The sequence below is a fragment of the Ovis aries genome, chromosome 1 (assembly GCF_016772045.2).
Source record: "Ovis aries strain OAR_USU_Benz2616 breed Rambouillet chromosome 1, ARS-UI_Ramb_v3.0, whole genome shotgun sequence".
NCBI lineage: Eukaryota > Metazoa > Chordata > Mammalia > Artiodactyla > Bovidae > Ovis > Ovis aries.
Genome location: NC_056054.1, coordinates 255,837,947 through 255,854,858, shown reverse-complemented (window position 1 = coordinate 255,854,858; position 16,912 = coordinate 255,837,947). Strand labels below are relative to the sequence as shown.

Here is a 16,912-nt window from a genome sequence, read left to right as displayed (position 1 = left end):
CACAGAGGGCTGGAATGGCCAAACTGGCCATATGCAAGTTTCAGTTACAAACTATAAATAAGAGAGGAGGAAGCTAGCTGGTACCCAGAAAGAAGCCAAGAGGAGGCTTTAAAATTCTAGGGTTCAAGAACAGCCTCTTAGATAAGGGAAACAAAAGCAAAAATGAAGAAATTGGACTAAGTCGAACTAAAAGCTTTTGCACAGCAAAGATTATGATTAACCAAACAAAAAGGCAGCCTGTGGACCTTCCCCGCCAGCGGTAGCAACTGCAGAACTGCAGGAGACAATCTTTCTAGACAAGGCAGTTGAGGAGGAGGGAGCGATTTGGAGGGGGGGTTGACTTGGCGTGCACTTCGCCCCTCGGGAACGTTATTGCGCGTGGAACAGCTGCTTTTGGAAGGCTATTGCCCAGAAGAAAAGATGTTTGGTTTTCACAAGCCAAAGATGTACCGAAGTATAGAGGGCTGCTGTATTTGCAGAGCTAAATCCTCCAGTTCTCGATTCACTGACAGTAAATGCTATGAAAAGGATTTCCAGAGCTGTTTTGGGTTACATGAGACTCGTTCAGGAGATATCTGTAATGCCTGTGTCCTGCTTGTGAAAAGATGGAAGAAATTGCCAGCAGGATCAAAAAAAAACTGGAATCATGTGGTAGATGCAAGGGCAGGACCCAGTCTAAAGACTACACTGAAACCAAAGAAAGTGAAAACTCTATCTGGAAACAGGATAAAAAGTAACCAGATCAGTAAACTGCAGAAGGAATTTAAACGCCACAATTCTGATGCTCACAGTACAACCTCAAGTGCCTCTCCAGCTCAGTCTCCCTGTTACAGTAACCAGTCAGATGATGGCTCAGATACAGAGATGGCTTCTGGCTCCAACAGAACGCCAGTGTTTTCCTTTTTAGATCTCACATACTGGAAAAGACAGAAAATATGCTGTGGCATTATCTATAAGGGCCGTTTTGGGGAAGTCCTCATCGACACACATCTATTCAAGCCTTGCTGCAGCAATAAGAAAGCAGCTGCTGAGAAGCCGGAGGAGCAGGGGCCAGAGCCTCTGCCTATCTCCACTCAGGAGTGGTGACTAAGCTTTATGTAGAAGGGGAGCAAAAATGATTTAAATTTTGGAAAACAAAGCAACAAAATGACCCTCCTGTTTTTAATTTGGATACCTGCTATTCTGCCAAAAGATGGATTTGTAGAATAGTTTTGAATGGGTTATTTTTCCTCCAGTTCCACAAACTCTGAAGCCAGTGAAGCTTACTAAGAGATAAAAAAGAAGTGTACATAATATTTAAGATGCTGAGTATTTCATAGGAAAGCTGAATGCTGCTGTAAAGTGCTCTTTAAGTCTTTTTTAAAAATCCCCTTCTAATGAATGAAATTAGGGGAATTTTCAGGGGACAGAGATGGGATTTGTTGTATGATAAACGTATGTAGTTTTAGTCTTTCTATTTTGAGAAGCAGTGGTTGGGGCATTTTTTAAGATGGCTGGCTACACTTGTTTTCCTTCATTATAATAAATTTGTCATAACTCAGTAAACATGGACTTGCCCCTAGAGGTAGTTGTTAATAACTGAAATATTAAGGTCTTGCCGAGGTTCTGGTGATTCAAACCTGTACTACTGAATATTAAGCAGGACAGGCAGCTCTCTGGTGCGAATATCTTGAAGGAGTAATTTCTAAATATGCAGAGGTAACTTGACTGCATATGTTGCATCCTGTGTCACCTCCCTCCATATTGATATTCGATACAGATTTTAATTTATATGAAACTTAAAAAGCAGAATCAAAACTTAAAGCAGAATTAAAGTTCCTCTTGGGGAAATGTCAAGTCTTTGGGATAAGCAATCCTATATGAATAGTACCAAAGCATTACCACTTAGTAGAGAACATTCGCTATTAAAAATGTTAGATTATCTGAAAAATAACAATGTGCAAGTCTTGAGGATGGCACACGAGAAAAACAAAGGTTAATGCTTCTTGGGGCACGTTTCTTAGAGGGCTTGCAAGTGTGTAAATAATTTGTTTGTGTTACGTGACTGGTGACTTCACTGAAAATCTGCACAATTCAGTTTTAGCTCTGGATTTCTTCAGTTGACCTTTGTGAAGGTTTTATCTGTGTAGAATGGTTGTTTGACTTGTTTTAACCTGTTAGGGTTTTGGGATTTTTTTATTTTCATTCTATATTAAAGTAAAATTCTACTAAAAGAAAAAAAAAAAAAAGGCAGCCTGTGAATGGGAGAGGATATTTGTACACCATAAGTATAATAAGGGGTTAATATCCATAATATATAAAGAACTCATACAAGTCAACATCTAAAAAACAACCCAATTACGAAATGGGCAGAGAACCTGAATAGACATTTTCCCAAAGACATAGAAATGGTCAATGGACACAAGAAAAGATGCTCAGCATCATTAACTGTCAGGGAGATGCAAACCAAAACCACAGTGAGATAGTACCTCACACCTGTCAGAATGGCTATAATAAAAAAGATTACAAAATAACAAGTGCTGGCAAGGATGTGGGAAAAAGGGACCCTTCATGCACTACTGGTGGGAATGTAAATTGGTGCAGCAGCTACTCTGGAAAAGAGTACAGAGGTTCCTCAAAAAATTAAAATTGAACCACCATACAACCCAGCAATTCTACTTCTGGTATTGTCCCAAAGAAAACAGAAACACGAATTTGAAAACCTGTCTGCATCCCTATGTTCACTGCAGCGTTATTCACAATAGCCAAGATATGGAAGCAACTGATATGTCCGTCCATAGATGAATAAAGATGTGGTGTATACACACACACACGAGTATTGTTCAGACATAAAAAAGAATATCTTGCCATTGCAACAACATGGATTATACTACGTGAAAAAAGTCAGAGAAAGATAAATACCATGTGAATTCACTTACATGTGGAACCTGAAAACCAAACGAAGAAACAAAAGAGAAACAACCTACAGATGCAGAGGACAAACAGATGGCTGCCAGAGGGGTGGGGAGTGGGAGCGGTGGGAAAAAAAAAAAAAAAGGTGACTGTGAAGCAATGAATGCTAATCCGCTTGACTGTGGTGATCACTTCAAAACGTATATTTATATGAACCCATCACATGTATACCTTGATCATATACAACTTTTGTCAATTATACCTCAACAAAACTGAAAAAAGATTTTAAACATTAAATTTTAAAAGGACAGTCTCTTGGGAGAGATGAAATGTGTGGTGGTTTCTGCAGGTGAGGCTTTACCTAGATGGAAGGGAAGTGTGGTGTGGTGCACATTTACAGGAAGGGAGAGAATGGGAGAAGTCATATAAAGGGTATATGTGTAAGAACAACTGGCTTCGTGTGGTGGGTAGAAAGCAAGGGAAGGGAAGAAAGTGCATGTGAGCAGAGGGCAGGCCCAGATGGTGGAGGGTCCTGTGTGCTGGCTGCTGTGCAGGGAACCTTGAATATGCTCTGGGACGGCCTCACCTCTGGGCACCACCATGTCCCCATGCCCCCTCCCAAAGCCATGGCTCCCCGATCCCCCAGAACTACGCCACTTCTAGACCCAACGTCAAGCCTACTCTACCCACAAAACACTAACTCCTATTCCAACCGCTTACTACTTAATCTCACATCTACTCTGCAGCCTCTATGACGCAAGGCTCCAGGCCCTTAATATCCTGGCCTAACTACTTTGCCCAGCTGGGACTCAGCTGACCACGTGAAATACGTCTCACCAACACCTGAAGCTTTCTCACACTGCTGCCCTTACACCTGTCCAGAAAAACTACAATCCTTCATCAACCCCACATTCAGCCTTCTCTCCTGTGGTGGGCTCCGAGCTGGCCCCCAAATCTATTCTCTTCTCTCACAATAGTAGAGTTTCATTTGGGAATGGTGGAGTGTAGTTTAACTAGACCCATTTCCCAGAATTCCTTGTAGCTGGGTGTCTAAGGTCCCACCAGTGGAATGTGAACAGAAGTGATGGGCACAACTTCCCTCTCTCTTACCTGAAAGGAAACTGCTTGCTTTCCGCTTCTGCTCTCAGGAGCTGGAACACTGCTGCGGCAGAGACCTGGCTGTGGCCACATTAGCAGTTGATGGGATGGTGGAACAAGACAGAAGGACTGAGGACCCTGAGAGGTTCTGGAAAATGAGTCACTCCACTCTCCTCCCTTGGGACTGTAACATGAGAGAAAATCAATGTTTATCGTATCTAACCCACTCCTTGTTATAGCAGATTCAAGCACAGTCAAAAGTGTGCAGAACAATGCCCTAACTGATCAGGGCAGTCCTGTCTCCAGGCCTCAGCTAAGATTCACCTTCACTTGATTCTGATCAGCTCCCTTGCCAATTTCCCGTAGTAAAAGCTTCCAGCTCTCATGTTTATCAGGCCCCCATCCGACTTTCACTCTCAACAATCCTGTCCCTTATGCACAACAAATGTGGAGATGAGCAAGCAGGGTCCACCAAGTCCCCCACACCCCTGCAATACTCTCCTCTATCCCAGTGGCTGGTGTCCTTTTCCCTGAGCTCTGATCAGACTCCCTGGATGGAATTCACAGCTCCACCACATACTACCTGTGCAACCCACCTCAGCATTCCTTTCCTCCGCTGCAAAACGGAGATGACAGTACTACTGAACAGGACTGTGCGGATAACTGAGATAATGCCTGGTGTTAGTCAGCAATGGCCACCAGCCACTAAAACAAACGTGACCACACCACCTTAGATGGAGGCCTTTCACTGAATCTCCATCACCTACAAAACTCCGTCTACACCTTGCAATAAATGAAGTCCTTCATGACACATTGGCCATTTACCCCAGAAATCTTTCTTGACATTTTTCCTTGAATGCTATGTTCCAAAAATACCAAAACTGCCCACAGATCTAAAATAATAAAACATTCACTAACTAGACAGATAGATATTAAAATGCCCACTTTTGGAATATTAGTGACTACTCCAGTATTAGTGTCTACTTCCCTTGCTGGAAAAAAACACCCACTCCCTAAAAATCACCATATGAAAAAGCCTATTTTTTATCCTGTGTCTGGGAAGTGATACTGAATTCAGTTTCCTAAAATAGAAGTTAGGATATCCATATTTCAGCTCTAAAGTGCGATGATATTATCAGCTCTACGCTAAGATGATTTGAGGGAGGCAGGAAACAATCTTTACATCTACTTTTAAATCTTATTCTATTGTTTACATACATTTGAAGTGTTGCCTCCTGTGGAAAGGGAAGGATGTTCCTTTCAGAGGGACATGACACATGAGTCTGATGTTGAGGCTGGCAGTAAGACGGCCAGGGTGGCCAGCAAGGGCTGTGGGGACGGGGCAGGCCCTCAGGGCAGAGCTAGCCCCAGGTTTCCACAAAGCCCAGCAGTGCCTGGCTGCGGCCTCCTGTCTCTTCCTCTTCCTGCCTTCCCAGAAGAGGCTGGAAGGACCCGCTAGGGAGTACTTAACCCCCTCTCCCCCCACTGCCCCACCGAGACAAGAGTCTGATGAACTGACCAAGAATGCCTGGCAGGTCAAATAAAACTGCCCTCCTTTCAGTCGGGTCATCTTGTGGGTATCTAAGAGGGGGGAAAAAAGAGCAAAGGCCAGAGGGACACTGCCTAGAGATTCCGACACAAAACTTAAACACAGGTTTATCAAGACATTGCATTTCCTGATAAAGAGATTACGGTCAAGTCACACCTATTTTGGCCTGAACAAGTCAGAGTCAGATGAGCGAGCTTCATTCAGAATATGAACTCCAGCACTTTTCTGGGGCCAGGGCCTATGACCAATTCCTCCTCAAGTCCACCAGTGTCCAGAATGTCCTGTTCTCTGAGTTATGCAGACAACATCTAAGATGTTCTTTAGATGTATATTAAGTAACACTGTCACCAAATACTTTCAATTCAAAATTAACAAACCTTACATGAATGCAAAGTCTTTAAAAAGCATATAAAATATAGTCCAATAAATTCACGTGATATTTCATTAAATGAATAAACAGATGTTTAAGCTCTTTTACTAAGAATTTTTATGGAGACAGACAGCTAATTCCACAGGCTCTAGGTAGTGAGACTGAAGCTAGAGGAAAGGCACCTGGTGGGAAATACTGCAGGCCAAACGCTGAGAACAAAAATATCCCCACAAGGCCAAACCTATAAAGTGGCAGCAGAATTATGGACTGGTGGAAAATAGTAGGGCTGAGGCCAAGGGAACAGCAATCATGGTGGAATAGTAGGGTTTTCTGGATATAGAGGCTCAAATGTTAGGCAGTTGTCCCGATCTGGCTTTCTCAAATAACGGCAGTACTCACCAACCCAAAAACAAGCTGACTGGGCCCTCCTTACACTGGGCAAGGCTTCACAACCACTGTACCTCCTCTCAAACTGACAGAACTCTGAAGCAGCGATACTGCTAAAGGAGCCCAGGGACCAGCCCCTTACCCCATTTCTGCACAAGGGCAGACAGTGCTAGCTGCCCACCAACAGCCATCCCTACTTCCTTACCAATGGAAGGTAAATCTTGTTCAATATTTGTGCTCAAATGTGCATAAACTGATGAACAGTATATGTTTACATACACGCATGCATATATACACACATATACATACATACATATTCATTACAATGGAAAATTCTGCATAAAAAGAAACACTGAATATGCTAACATATGCATGAACCCCAAAACGTTATGCTACATGAAAGAGGTTAGACATAAAAAGTTAAATGCTATATGATACCATTTCCATCAAAGGTCTAGGACAGGCAAATCTAGAGAGACAGAAAACATACTTGTGGTTGCCGAGGGCAGGGTAGGAATGGAATTAGGAGCGACTGCTGACGAGTATGGGGTTTTTTCTTTTCGCATTGGTAAAAATGAATTCAATTGTGGTGATCACACAGGTCTATAAATATACTGAAAACCAGGGTTGTACACTGGAAGGGCAATATGTGAATTAAATCTCAATAAATCTTTGAAAAAAATCCAATAAAACTTTATTTCCCAAGATGGTGGACTGCTGGGGTGCCCATGTGCTACAGCTCTGGCCAGTAAGACGCTGGTGGAAGTACACTACGGATAAGTTGTCTCCTCAAGGAAAAGACTCAACTAACTCATGCCTTTTGCCTTTCATCCTTTTCTCATCTTTCTGCCTACTACAAATCTAGGCCCTGCGGTCTCTCACAACAAAAACATGTTAAAGCTGAGAGAGTAGCCAAAATGGAGGTAGTGGGTAATGGGTGATACCCTGGGATCCCCACACCAGCTCTGGCTTCTCTCTCTCTGGAGTTGTTATGTGAAGAAATAAGCCTGTACTTCGTTAAGTGATTATAATCATGTTTTGATCGCTTGCAGCCAAGCGATCATGCATGATAGCTAACATCAGCAGGACTGATTCATGGGGCCAAGAAGGCGAAAAAAAAAAAGTTCAGAAAGACACAAAAAAGTGGATTCCAAATGGAACATTCAGATGCCATGCAGTGGGCCTTAATTTTTTAAAAAAGGGTAAATAGTTATTTTATTTTCAAACTATATGTATTTTTCCCAGTTTTGTATATCCCCAAGGGGGTGCTTACCCCTCTCCAAAAACAAATTGCTAAAAAATGTTTTAGTTTTGAAATACTGATAAACCAAATATGAACAAATGGCATACTATTATTTGCTCAGAGGAATAATTTCAAATATAATCAATTTCCATCTTTTTTAAAAAATTATTTTCCTTATTTATTTTGGCTGTACCGGGTCCTCGTTGCTGCAGGACTTTTCTGCAGTTGTGGTGAGCAGGGTTCCTCTCCAGCTGTTGTGTGCTGGCTTCTCATTGCAGTGGCGTCTCTTGTTGCAGAACACAGGCTCTGGGGCATGTGGGCTCAGGTTTTCATATGATGGAAACGTTGAAAGTTCTGTGCACCACTTCCCTTCACCCTCACATTCCCCCCGCCCCAGTAAAAACATAACCTTTACCACAGAGAAACAGATTGGTGGCTAGAGAGGTTTTCATGCTTGCAGACCAAATGATAAGAATGAAGAAGACTCCACACCCAAGGAATTTTTCTCCCTCTGCTTAGTCATTCCCATGAACAGGGAAATGTTTCCTGATACTGTATCTTCACCTGGAAAACAAACATGCCTGTGCCCACTCCCCACACCCCGTTACCCCAGTACCTCTCTGATCTCTTAATTACAGCACCATTTCCCTTCACAGCAAAACATTCAAGTAAGGTCTCCACTTTCCCACCTAGTATTTACACTTCAACTTGCTCCAGGCCCTACTGCTTCTGCCAATAATTCCATAATGCCAAATCCCACACAGGCTTCTTCCTCCATTTTGAAATACTTTCTTTCCTGTTTCCTGTTTTTGTTGTTGTTGCTTTTTCCAAGTAGAGTGGTTTCTGCTCAGTCTTTTGTTATTTTTTCTTCTTTCACTAGACCATTACCAGTTGGAGTGCTCAGGACTCAGTCCCAGGATCTTCTCTCCATCTGTAACTGCTCCCAAAGCAAGTTCATCCAATGCCATGGCTTTAAATATGATCCACATGTTACACTCCTACACTTACATGTTCACTAAGACCTCCTCCCTGAGCTGCAGGTTCTCAGCTATCTCCTTAACAATCTCCACTTAGATTACCAATCGGCATCTCAAACATGGCTTACACAAAGTTACTGATTTCCCCTGCCAAAACATAATCCTGTTCTGAGGTTGTGGGTTTTTTCTCCATCTCAGTGTATAGTTTGGCCATACAGATTCAACTATACATTCAAGTGTCAAATTATCATTCTGATTGTGCTCTTTCTTTCTTCACCCCACCCTCCAACATCCAACAAATCAGGTCCAATCTTTGCCTCCTGACTTCCTGCACTACTCAGATTAGTCCCAAACCACTATCTTGTCTCTGCTAAACTATGCAACAGTTTCTTACAGTCTCATTACCTTCACCCTTGCCTCCCTACCGTCTAATCTTCACAAGCAGTTGGCATAATATTCTGTAAAAGCCATGCAGACCACGTCACACCCTTATTTAAACACTCCTTGAATGAAATTCCATTGTATTTAGAACATGAATGCGTCGCCTGGCTTACAGTCTACCCTCCCCAAACAGGTCTGTCTCCGCATCTCCTCTGCCGCCCTCTTCCCCAACAACATTCTGGCCACACTGGCCTTTCTTCTCTTCTTCCAGTGGCAGCAGCTGGAGAATGAACAGGGATGGCTGACACTGGAGGTCAGCTCGTTCCTGCTTTCAGGCTTCTAAGGATGTCCCTTCTGTCTGGATTGTCTCATGGCTGGCTTTTTGTCATTCAGATCCCAACTCAAATGCCAGCTGCCCAGAGAAGCCTGGCTGAAGACACTTAAAGTTACTCTCTATGATACCACCCTGTATTTTTCTCTTTTATAACACTTACCAAAATCTTGCTTATGTTCATTATCTGAGTCTTCTAACTAGAATGTGAGACCTAAAATCGGAGGGACATCAATGTCTTGTTCCTTGCATATCTTGAAGGCCAGATGTACAGTGGGATCTCAGTAAATACAAACTGAATGAATAACCCAAACTTCCTTACTTTTAGAAAGAAAATTTTCTTACAATGGGATTGTTATAAGGAGAGAATGTAACAGTGTTCTTTGTCACTAGCTTATACCACATCAGCGCTTTGCCAATTTGCTTCTTTCCTATAAAAATTACATTTTCTACAAAATCTATTCAGTAATATCCACAAACCACTGGAACGAGACCAGCCATGGAAATCTTATACCTGCTGTTTTTGTTGCAGTCAATGACTCCAAGTAGTTCAGCAAGAAAAACCTATCTAAGTCTTAAACCACTTCTAAAACAAATATACAAACATAAAATAACTTATAAACAGAGATACGGTTACAGGCACTGCACATCCAAGCAAACTGAGAGCACCTCTTACCACATGCTAACTTAGGGTAGAAGTCAATGACAGCACTTTCTTCTCTGAACTGATCTTGTGTACTGAACTGTGATATCTAAACAACATACTATCCCAAACACTTAAAAACATGCACTGAATGTTAGAAGTGATGCCAGAGCTTAACCACTCACTTCATGTGCATAATAATATATAGTAAATGCTATAAATATTTGTTGACTGAATGTCTTCTAAGACTGCAGGTTGTGAACCCAAACTTCTATCACTTACAAAGTTCAAAGAGCTGGCCCTTTAGGCGGCTGAGTATTTTACAAAACCAAAGAACCAGTATTCAAAAGGAGCACCCAGAGAGACCATGGTCTTGGCTGCTTGTAGCAGAGCACGAACCATGTAAGCTATTTCCCCAAATGAACTGCTGATTCATAAAGCTCCTTTTAACAAGAGCAAAAGCCTTTAACTGCTACGTACTCTCTCTACTCTCTCTCCTGAGGATGGGAGCAGAGGCAGGCACCTGCAAGGCCTAGCTATTAACATTTAAGAGGCCCAACCACCTCTGCCTTAGGCCAACTATAGCCAAGCATAAACACATATACCCTAAATTTAATGGCTCTGGAGAAAAGCTTTAGTGTTTTAATACTGTCCTGTAATAATACTCTCAACTTTTTATTAGAACCTGGTGGCTGAGTAGAGTCGACTGCACTTGTGTTAGGGCTTGGGAGCCTGAGTGAGACATGCATGAAATGAAACAGGGTGTCCAGCTGTTGTGTGTTCAGAGACTTATCAGACACAAACAATTATTCATCATGAAGAACATTTTCAATACTGTCATAATATAAAACAAATATTTTAATTTTTCAAGTGTTTTCTTTTAAAAAAAAAATTTTTATACTTAAGTCAGCCTTGAAAATAAGCACAAAATCTACCTGTTTACATTTTTTAACTCAAAACACTCAAGCACCCATTCTGTGCATAGCACTATTCTAGGTGCAAGAAAAGGGAGTCTTAACTATAAAAACAGGATTTCACTTTCTGGAATTCTGTTATCTCCTTTCCAAAGAGTAAAAATAAATAAAATTACCATTGTTTACTGTTGACCTGCCCCCAAGCCCACTCCTGGCTCTCCGAAATGCTAGGTTCTGCCAAATTTAAGATGTTTCAATGAACTCAGTTCCTACTTCCCCCAAAATAAGAAAGCAGAACCCTTTTCCATTAAACAAATAAAAAAACAAACAATTTTCCATGAAAGGCCAGTTTCTATTTCCAGTTAAGTATTTTTCTTTTTTCCTCTCTAGATTTTCTTTAAGTTTTCTTCCTCCAACATTAGCTTTTCCTGTACAAGGCAAACCAACATTTTTTTCTGTTTTTTTTTTTCCCCCCCCTAAGAAAAAGTACTGCATCTTGAAGACAAACCATTCCCAAGACTGGTGATATTAAAACAAACAAACAAAAAACTTTAAAGGTGAATCACCTACATTGATGAAGTAGAAAAAAAAAAAAAAAAAAGCAGTTGGCACTAAGATAGCTATTCCAAATATCCATGTTTAAACAATTTAAAAAACTGTTTATTTATTTTGTAACAATGTACCCTAGTCCAAAGTTAACTATGTTTAAAAAAATTTTGGCCAAAAAATTTACACAAACATTTTCAGTTCAATCTAATAAAAGTGATATCTAGAAAATATTCCATATCATTAAGTCTGTCTTATATAGTTCAAATTCTAAAGCATTCCTAAGGCATGGTGTTCTGGAAGACAAATGTGCTTCTGTGGCGCTGCGTGACGTATGTGGCATCCAAGATTGGCTCCAAGCAGGCCCGGCAGGCACGTTCCTCCTGATGCTGTGAGACTGTGAGAGCAGAGTCAGACGTAGGCCCCCAGGGCTGCATGGAACTCTGTGAGACACTGGACTAGCTGCTGGAACTTGGGCCTCTCCTCCGGATCTAAGGCCCAGCAACAAGCCATCACAGCAAATCTGCAGTGACAAAACCAGAAAATTTGCCTATTGACGATATACTGGGTTGGCCAAAAAGTTTGGGTTTTTCCACAAGGTGTTACTCTTAACCTTTTGATCAATATGATACCAGCTACATTTTCAGTCTAAATGTAGGTGTGGAGAGGAAGACATATTAAAAATCAATCTCTTCGCAGAGCAAAAATGAGTTATGTGGACATTACATGTGGATTTCAATTCTGAAACATGTCAAAATATACCACCAAGTAGAGATTTTATGTAACTATTTAAAACACAGTCAAAATAATAATCTGCTTTATCCTGCACAGTTGATTCTTGAAGAACACAGCGGGGAGGGGAGCTGACCCTCTGCACAAGTCAAAAATTTGCATATAACTTATAGTTAGCCATTCATATCCCCAGTTCCTCCACATCCATATACTCAACCAGCCATAGGCTGTATGATACTGCAACATTTATCACTGAAAAAAAAATCTACATGGAAGTGGACCTGCAGAGCTCAAACCCACAATGTTCAAGGGTCAACTGTATGTAAGTTGTGAGAGAAAAAACTTGGAGGAAGGGGAAGCTGTAACTAAGCTGTAAGAATCCTGGATCTATAGCAAAATCTGTACAAAGCTGCCCCCTCATCACAGTATAAAAACCTCAGGGGATTCTGGAACTGAGACTTAATCACACCCCTGAAGAGCCTCCTGCCCACTCTGATCCCATTACATGGGAAGACTAGCTATGTGGTAAAAGCAGGAGACGGGAGATATCTCACTCATTAGACCAGAACATCTTCCTTATACGTATATCAATTCACACCAGCTGGCAAGGCCAGATGGCAAAGGGAAAGGCTCGATATAGAAGCAGAAGAGGGCGTCAGAGGGTAAGATGGCAGGATGGCATCACCAATGCAATGGATGTGAACTTGGGCAAACTTCGGGAGATGGTGAGGGACAAAGAGTTCTGGCATGCTGCAGTCCATGGGGTTGCAAAGAGTTGGTCATGATTGGGCGACTGAATAACAGCATGTTCAGTGTTTTCTCACTATGCAAATGAGTATCTTGGATTAATCACTACAAATATGAGACAAAAATGTCCTAATGTCAAATGCACTCAAGAGTGACTGAGTCTGGCTGACTTTGTGGTTTCTCTGTGTGCATGCTTACTCAGTCGTGTCCGACTCTTTGTGACCCTTTGGACTGGAGCCCATTAGGCTCCTCTGTCTACGGGATTTTTCAGGCAAGAATACTGGAGTGGGTTATCATTTCCTCCTCTTCTTCACCAAAGGATTGAACCCACATCTCCTGCATTGCAGATGGATTCTTTACCACTGAGCCATCAGGGAAGCTTACAGCTTCTCTACAGGAGTATAATTCAAGTCCAAAGAGGCATGAGTCTCAAAAGAGTAGTCTCTGTATTAGTATGGACACCTGTTCTTATTTCTTTTATCCCAATCACTGTAAATGGAATCAAATCCATGTCTTCAAGCTCAGAAAGAAACTTACAGTTCATCAGGACAGTTGATTGGCTGGGCTATTCGGTAACCGTCTTTCAAGTATGCGGCCATCTCAAATGGGTCGATGTCCACGTAGGGTGTCTGGCCCAGAGTCATAAGCTCCCACAGTGTCACTCCAAAGGCCCACTGAGAAGAAGAGTAGTAACACCATGAGGGGATATTTAACACAGTGGTCAGAATGCTGCTACTTGCGGCCAGGTACGGATAAAAAATACCAATCAACTCTTGACATATCCAGTTAGGTTCTCTTGTTGAACAGAAAAGAACAGTTCAATAAATGGAATCTTTAATATGAATATTATTAGTGTATATTCTTAGAGCCACTGGAAAGAATTATTGTTGATTACAAGCCCCACCACTCAAAATCGTTAATTATTTCTAAAATTTTCCTAACATTTAAACGTGTTACTATAAATACCATGGCTAGCCTGCATAGCTGAGAAGTGGAAAATGTAAATCATGTAAAATACAATGTCATGGATTTCACTACATTCAAATAATTTAAATTACCAGAAATTCAGGAAATTTCGGTATCTGGAAAGAATATCTTTCAACCTTGCTTGAGTAGAAGACCAGATAGTGGCAGGAGCAGAAATCATAAGCAGTGGCAATAGTGCTTAGTCATGGTCCATCCAGGCTCCTCAGTTCAGCTGCGGCTTCTGGGGAGTACGGCAGGAATATGGGGAGTGGCTGGCAGGAATACGTCTACATGCAGCTGCTGCCACGAGGCAGGGAAGGACCAGACTGGGATACCCACTCATCTGCTACCACGCACGAGCCCTGAGGTCAGGGGAGCTGAAGGCGCACAAGGAGGAAGATATCTGTGTACCATGCTGTCATGTTTTGAATCCCTTCAAGTTCTAGACCTTTTTTTTTTTTTTTTCCCATTTTTTCTCACTTTTTTCATTTTTCCTTCACAACAAACCTATAAGCATCATTGGTAGCCTGGTATTACAGACGAGGAAACAGGCTCAAAGAAATAACTTGCCACAAAATACACTTTTTATAAGTGATGGGGGGGAAAAAAGGAAAGGAAAAAAGAGGAGAGGAAAACACAAGAACTGGTCTGTTTAAAACATTTAAGCACAATGCATTAAATTTTAAGCTATTTTTTAATAATAATAAAATCTAGAAATATTATCTAAAGTATACAGATTTTTAGAAGATGTATTAGTGAACAATAGCTTTATTTCTTATTATAATCTAGACAAGAAAACAGTAGAATGTTATCTTTTGGATACAGATTTTTTAAAAGATGTATTAGTGAACAATAGCTTTATTTCTTATTATAATCTAGACAAGAAAACAGTAGAATGTTATCTTTTGGAGTATTTTTTAAATTGTCAAAGAATTCTATACTAAGCAAAAATATACTTGAAACATGAAGACAAAATACAGGTTTTCAAACAAAAGCTGAGAGAACATGTCACTGGCAGACCTACCCTGAGACACATGGGAATAGTTCCTCATGTGGAAAGAAAAAACACCGATGGGAATTTGGGTCTAGTCAAAGCATGAAGAACGCGGAAAACTAGGTATTTTTTCCTCATTTAAAAAATTCCTTAATAGACTGTTTAAAGCAAAATCCCATGTACTATGGTGTTTATAATATAAATAGAAGTATTAGGTTGGTGCAAAAGTAACTGCGGTTTTTGCATTGTTGAAATTTACCATTTGATACTGGAATACAATTAAATAAATGTGGTTATATTATATATCATTTTAATGTACATTTGTTTTTTTGCTAATGACTTATTACTTGCTGTTTTATATTTATTTTAGACTAGGGAAATGATGTTAGATAAAAAGCAAATTCGAGTAGTTTTCTTATTCAAGTTCAAAATGGGTTGTAAAGCGGTAGAGATAACTCACAACATCAACAACACAACTGGCCTGGGAACTGCTAACAAATGTGCAGTGCAGTAGTGGTTCAAGAAGTTTTGCAAAGGAGACGAGAAGCTTGAAAATGAGAAGCGTAGTAGCCGGTCATCATCAGTTGACAACTACCTGAGAAGCTGCTGAAGAACTCAACATGGACCATTCTACAGTCATTTGGTATTTGAAGTAAATTGGAAAGGTGGAAAACTTGGTAAGTAGGTACCTCATGCTACTGCTAAGTCATTTCAGTCATGTCTGACTGTGCGACCCCACTGACGGCAGCCCACCAGGCCCTCTGTCTTTGGGATTCTCCAGGCAAGAACACTGGAGTGGGTTGCCATTTCCTTCTCCAACGCGTGAAAGTGAAAAGTGAAAGTGAAGTCGCTCAGTCGTGTCTGACCCTCAGCGACCCCACAGACTGCAGCCTTCCAGGCTCCTCCGTCCACAGGATTTTCCAGGCAAGAGTGGGGTGCCATTGCTTTCTCCAGCAATGGAGTGGGGTGCCATTGCCTTCTCCGAGGTACCTCATGAGCTGACCAAAAATCAAAATAATTGTCATTTTGAAATGTCATCTTGTCTTCCTCTACGCAACAATGAACCATTTCTCAATTAGATTGTGACATGCAATATAAAGTGGATTTTATACAAGAACTAGCGATGATCAACTCAGTGGTTGGACTAAGAAGCTCCAAAGCACTTCTCAAAGCTAAACTTGCACCAAAAGGTCACAGACATTGTTTGGTGGTCTGCTGCCCATTTGATCCACTACAGCTTTCTGAATCCCAGCAAAACCATCACATCTGAGAAGCATGCTCAGCAAATCAATGAGATGCACAAAAAAACTGCAATGCCTGCTGTTAGCATTGGTCAACACAAAGGGCCCAATTCTCCATGACAATGCCAGACCTCACGTCACATAATTAATGCTTCAAAAGTTGAACGAATTGGGCTACAAAGTTTTGCCTCATCTGCCATATTCACCTGACCTCTCACCAACCGACTACCACTTCTTCAAGCATCTCTACAACTTTTTGCAGGGAAAATGCTTCCATAACCAGCAGAAGGCAGAAAATGCTTTCCTGAGAGTTTGTTGAATCCCAAAGAATGGATTTTTACGTTACAGGAATAAACAAACTTATTTCTCACTAGCAAAAATGTGTTGATTGTAATGCTTCCTATTTTGATTAATAAAGATGTGTTTGAGTCTAGTTATAATGATTTAAAATTCATGGTCTGAAACCACAATTATGTTTGCATCAACCTAATAAAATGTATGTCCAGAACAGCATAAAGGATGGGTAGGGATGAGTGAAAACAATATATTGTAAGCTGCTTAGATTACATATGAAGTGGCATAATATTTGAAAGCAGTATGTGTACCTTTGTAAATCCTAGAACAGGTTTCTTAACCTCAGCACTACTGACGTTACAGAGTGACTGAATTTCTACTGCAAGAGGCTGCCTTGTGCATGGCAGGATGTTTCGTTCAGCAGCATCCCTGGCCTTCAGCCACTAGATGCCCCAAGCAGTGATAACTGAAAATGCCTCCAGATACTGCCAAATGCCCAAACCCCCAGGACAGAGGGTACAAAATTACCCCCAACTGAGGAAACCCTAAGCTAGACTGATCAAAGAAGATAAAAAGACAGACCCAAAATGAGGAATAAAAGAGGAAA

At 41.2% G+C, this 16,912-nt stretch overlaps 2 protein-coding genes across 5 annotated transcripts in view; one reads left to right on the top strand and one right to left on the bottom strand.

The window, feature by feature from the left end:
* Positions 1–292: 292 nt before the first annotated feature.
* Positions 293–16,912, top strand: part of LOC105602127 (SIN3-HDAC complex-associated factor-like) — a 33,655-nt gene continuing 17,035 nt past the window's right edge. Inside the window, exon 1 of the mRNA XM_042236903.2 lies at positions 293–16,912. This exon is cut by the window's right edge and continues 17,035 nt beyond it. Coding sequence (XP_042092837.1) covers positions 421–1,086 — 666 coding nt within the window. The 5' untranslated portion in view covers positions 293–420 and the 3' untranslated portion in view covers positions 1,087–16,912.
* RYK (receptor like tyrosine kinase) overlaps positions 10,712–16,912 on the bottom strand; it is a 112,330-nt gene continuing 106,129 nt past the window's right edge. For all 4 annotated transcript variants that reach the window (XM_027960289.3, XM_015091755.4, XM_060395636.1 and 1 more), the window contains exons 14-15: positions 13,348–13,484; positions 10,712–11,854 (exon numbers count right to left, since the gene is read on the bottom strand). In XM_027960289.3, coding sequence (XP_027816090.1) covers positions 11,743–11,854; positions 13,348–13,484 — 249 coding nt within the window. In that variant the 3' untranslated portion in view covers positions 10,712–11,742. The remainder of the gene's footprint in view (positions 11,855–13,347; positions 13,485–16,912) is intronic.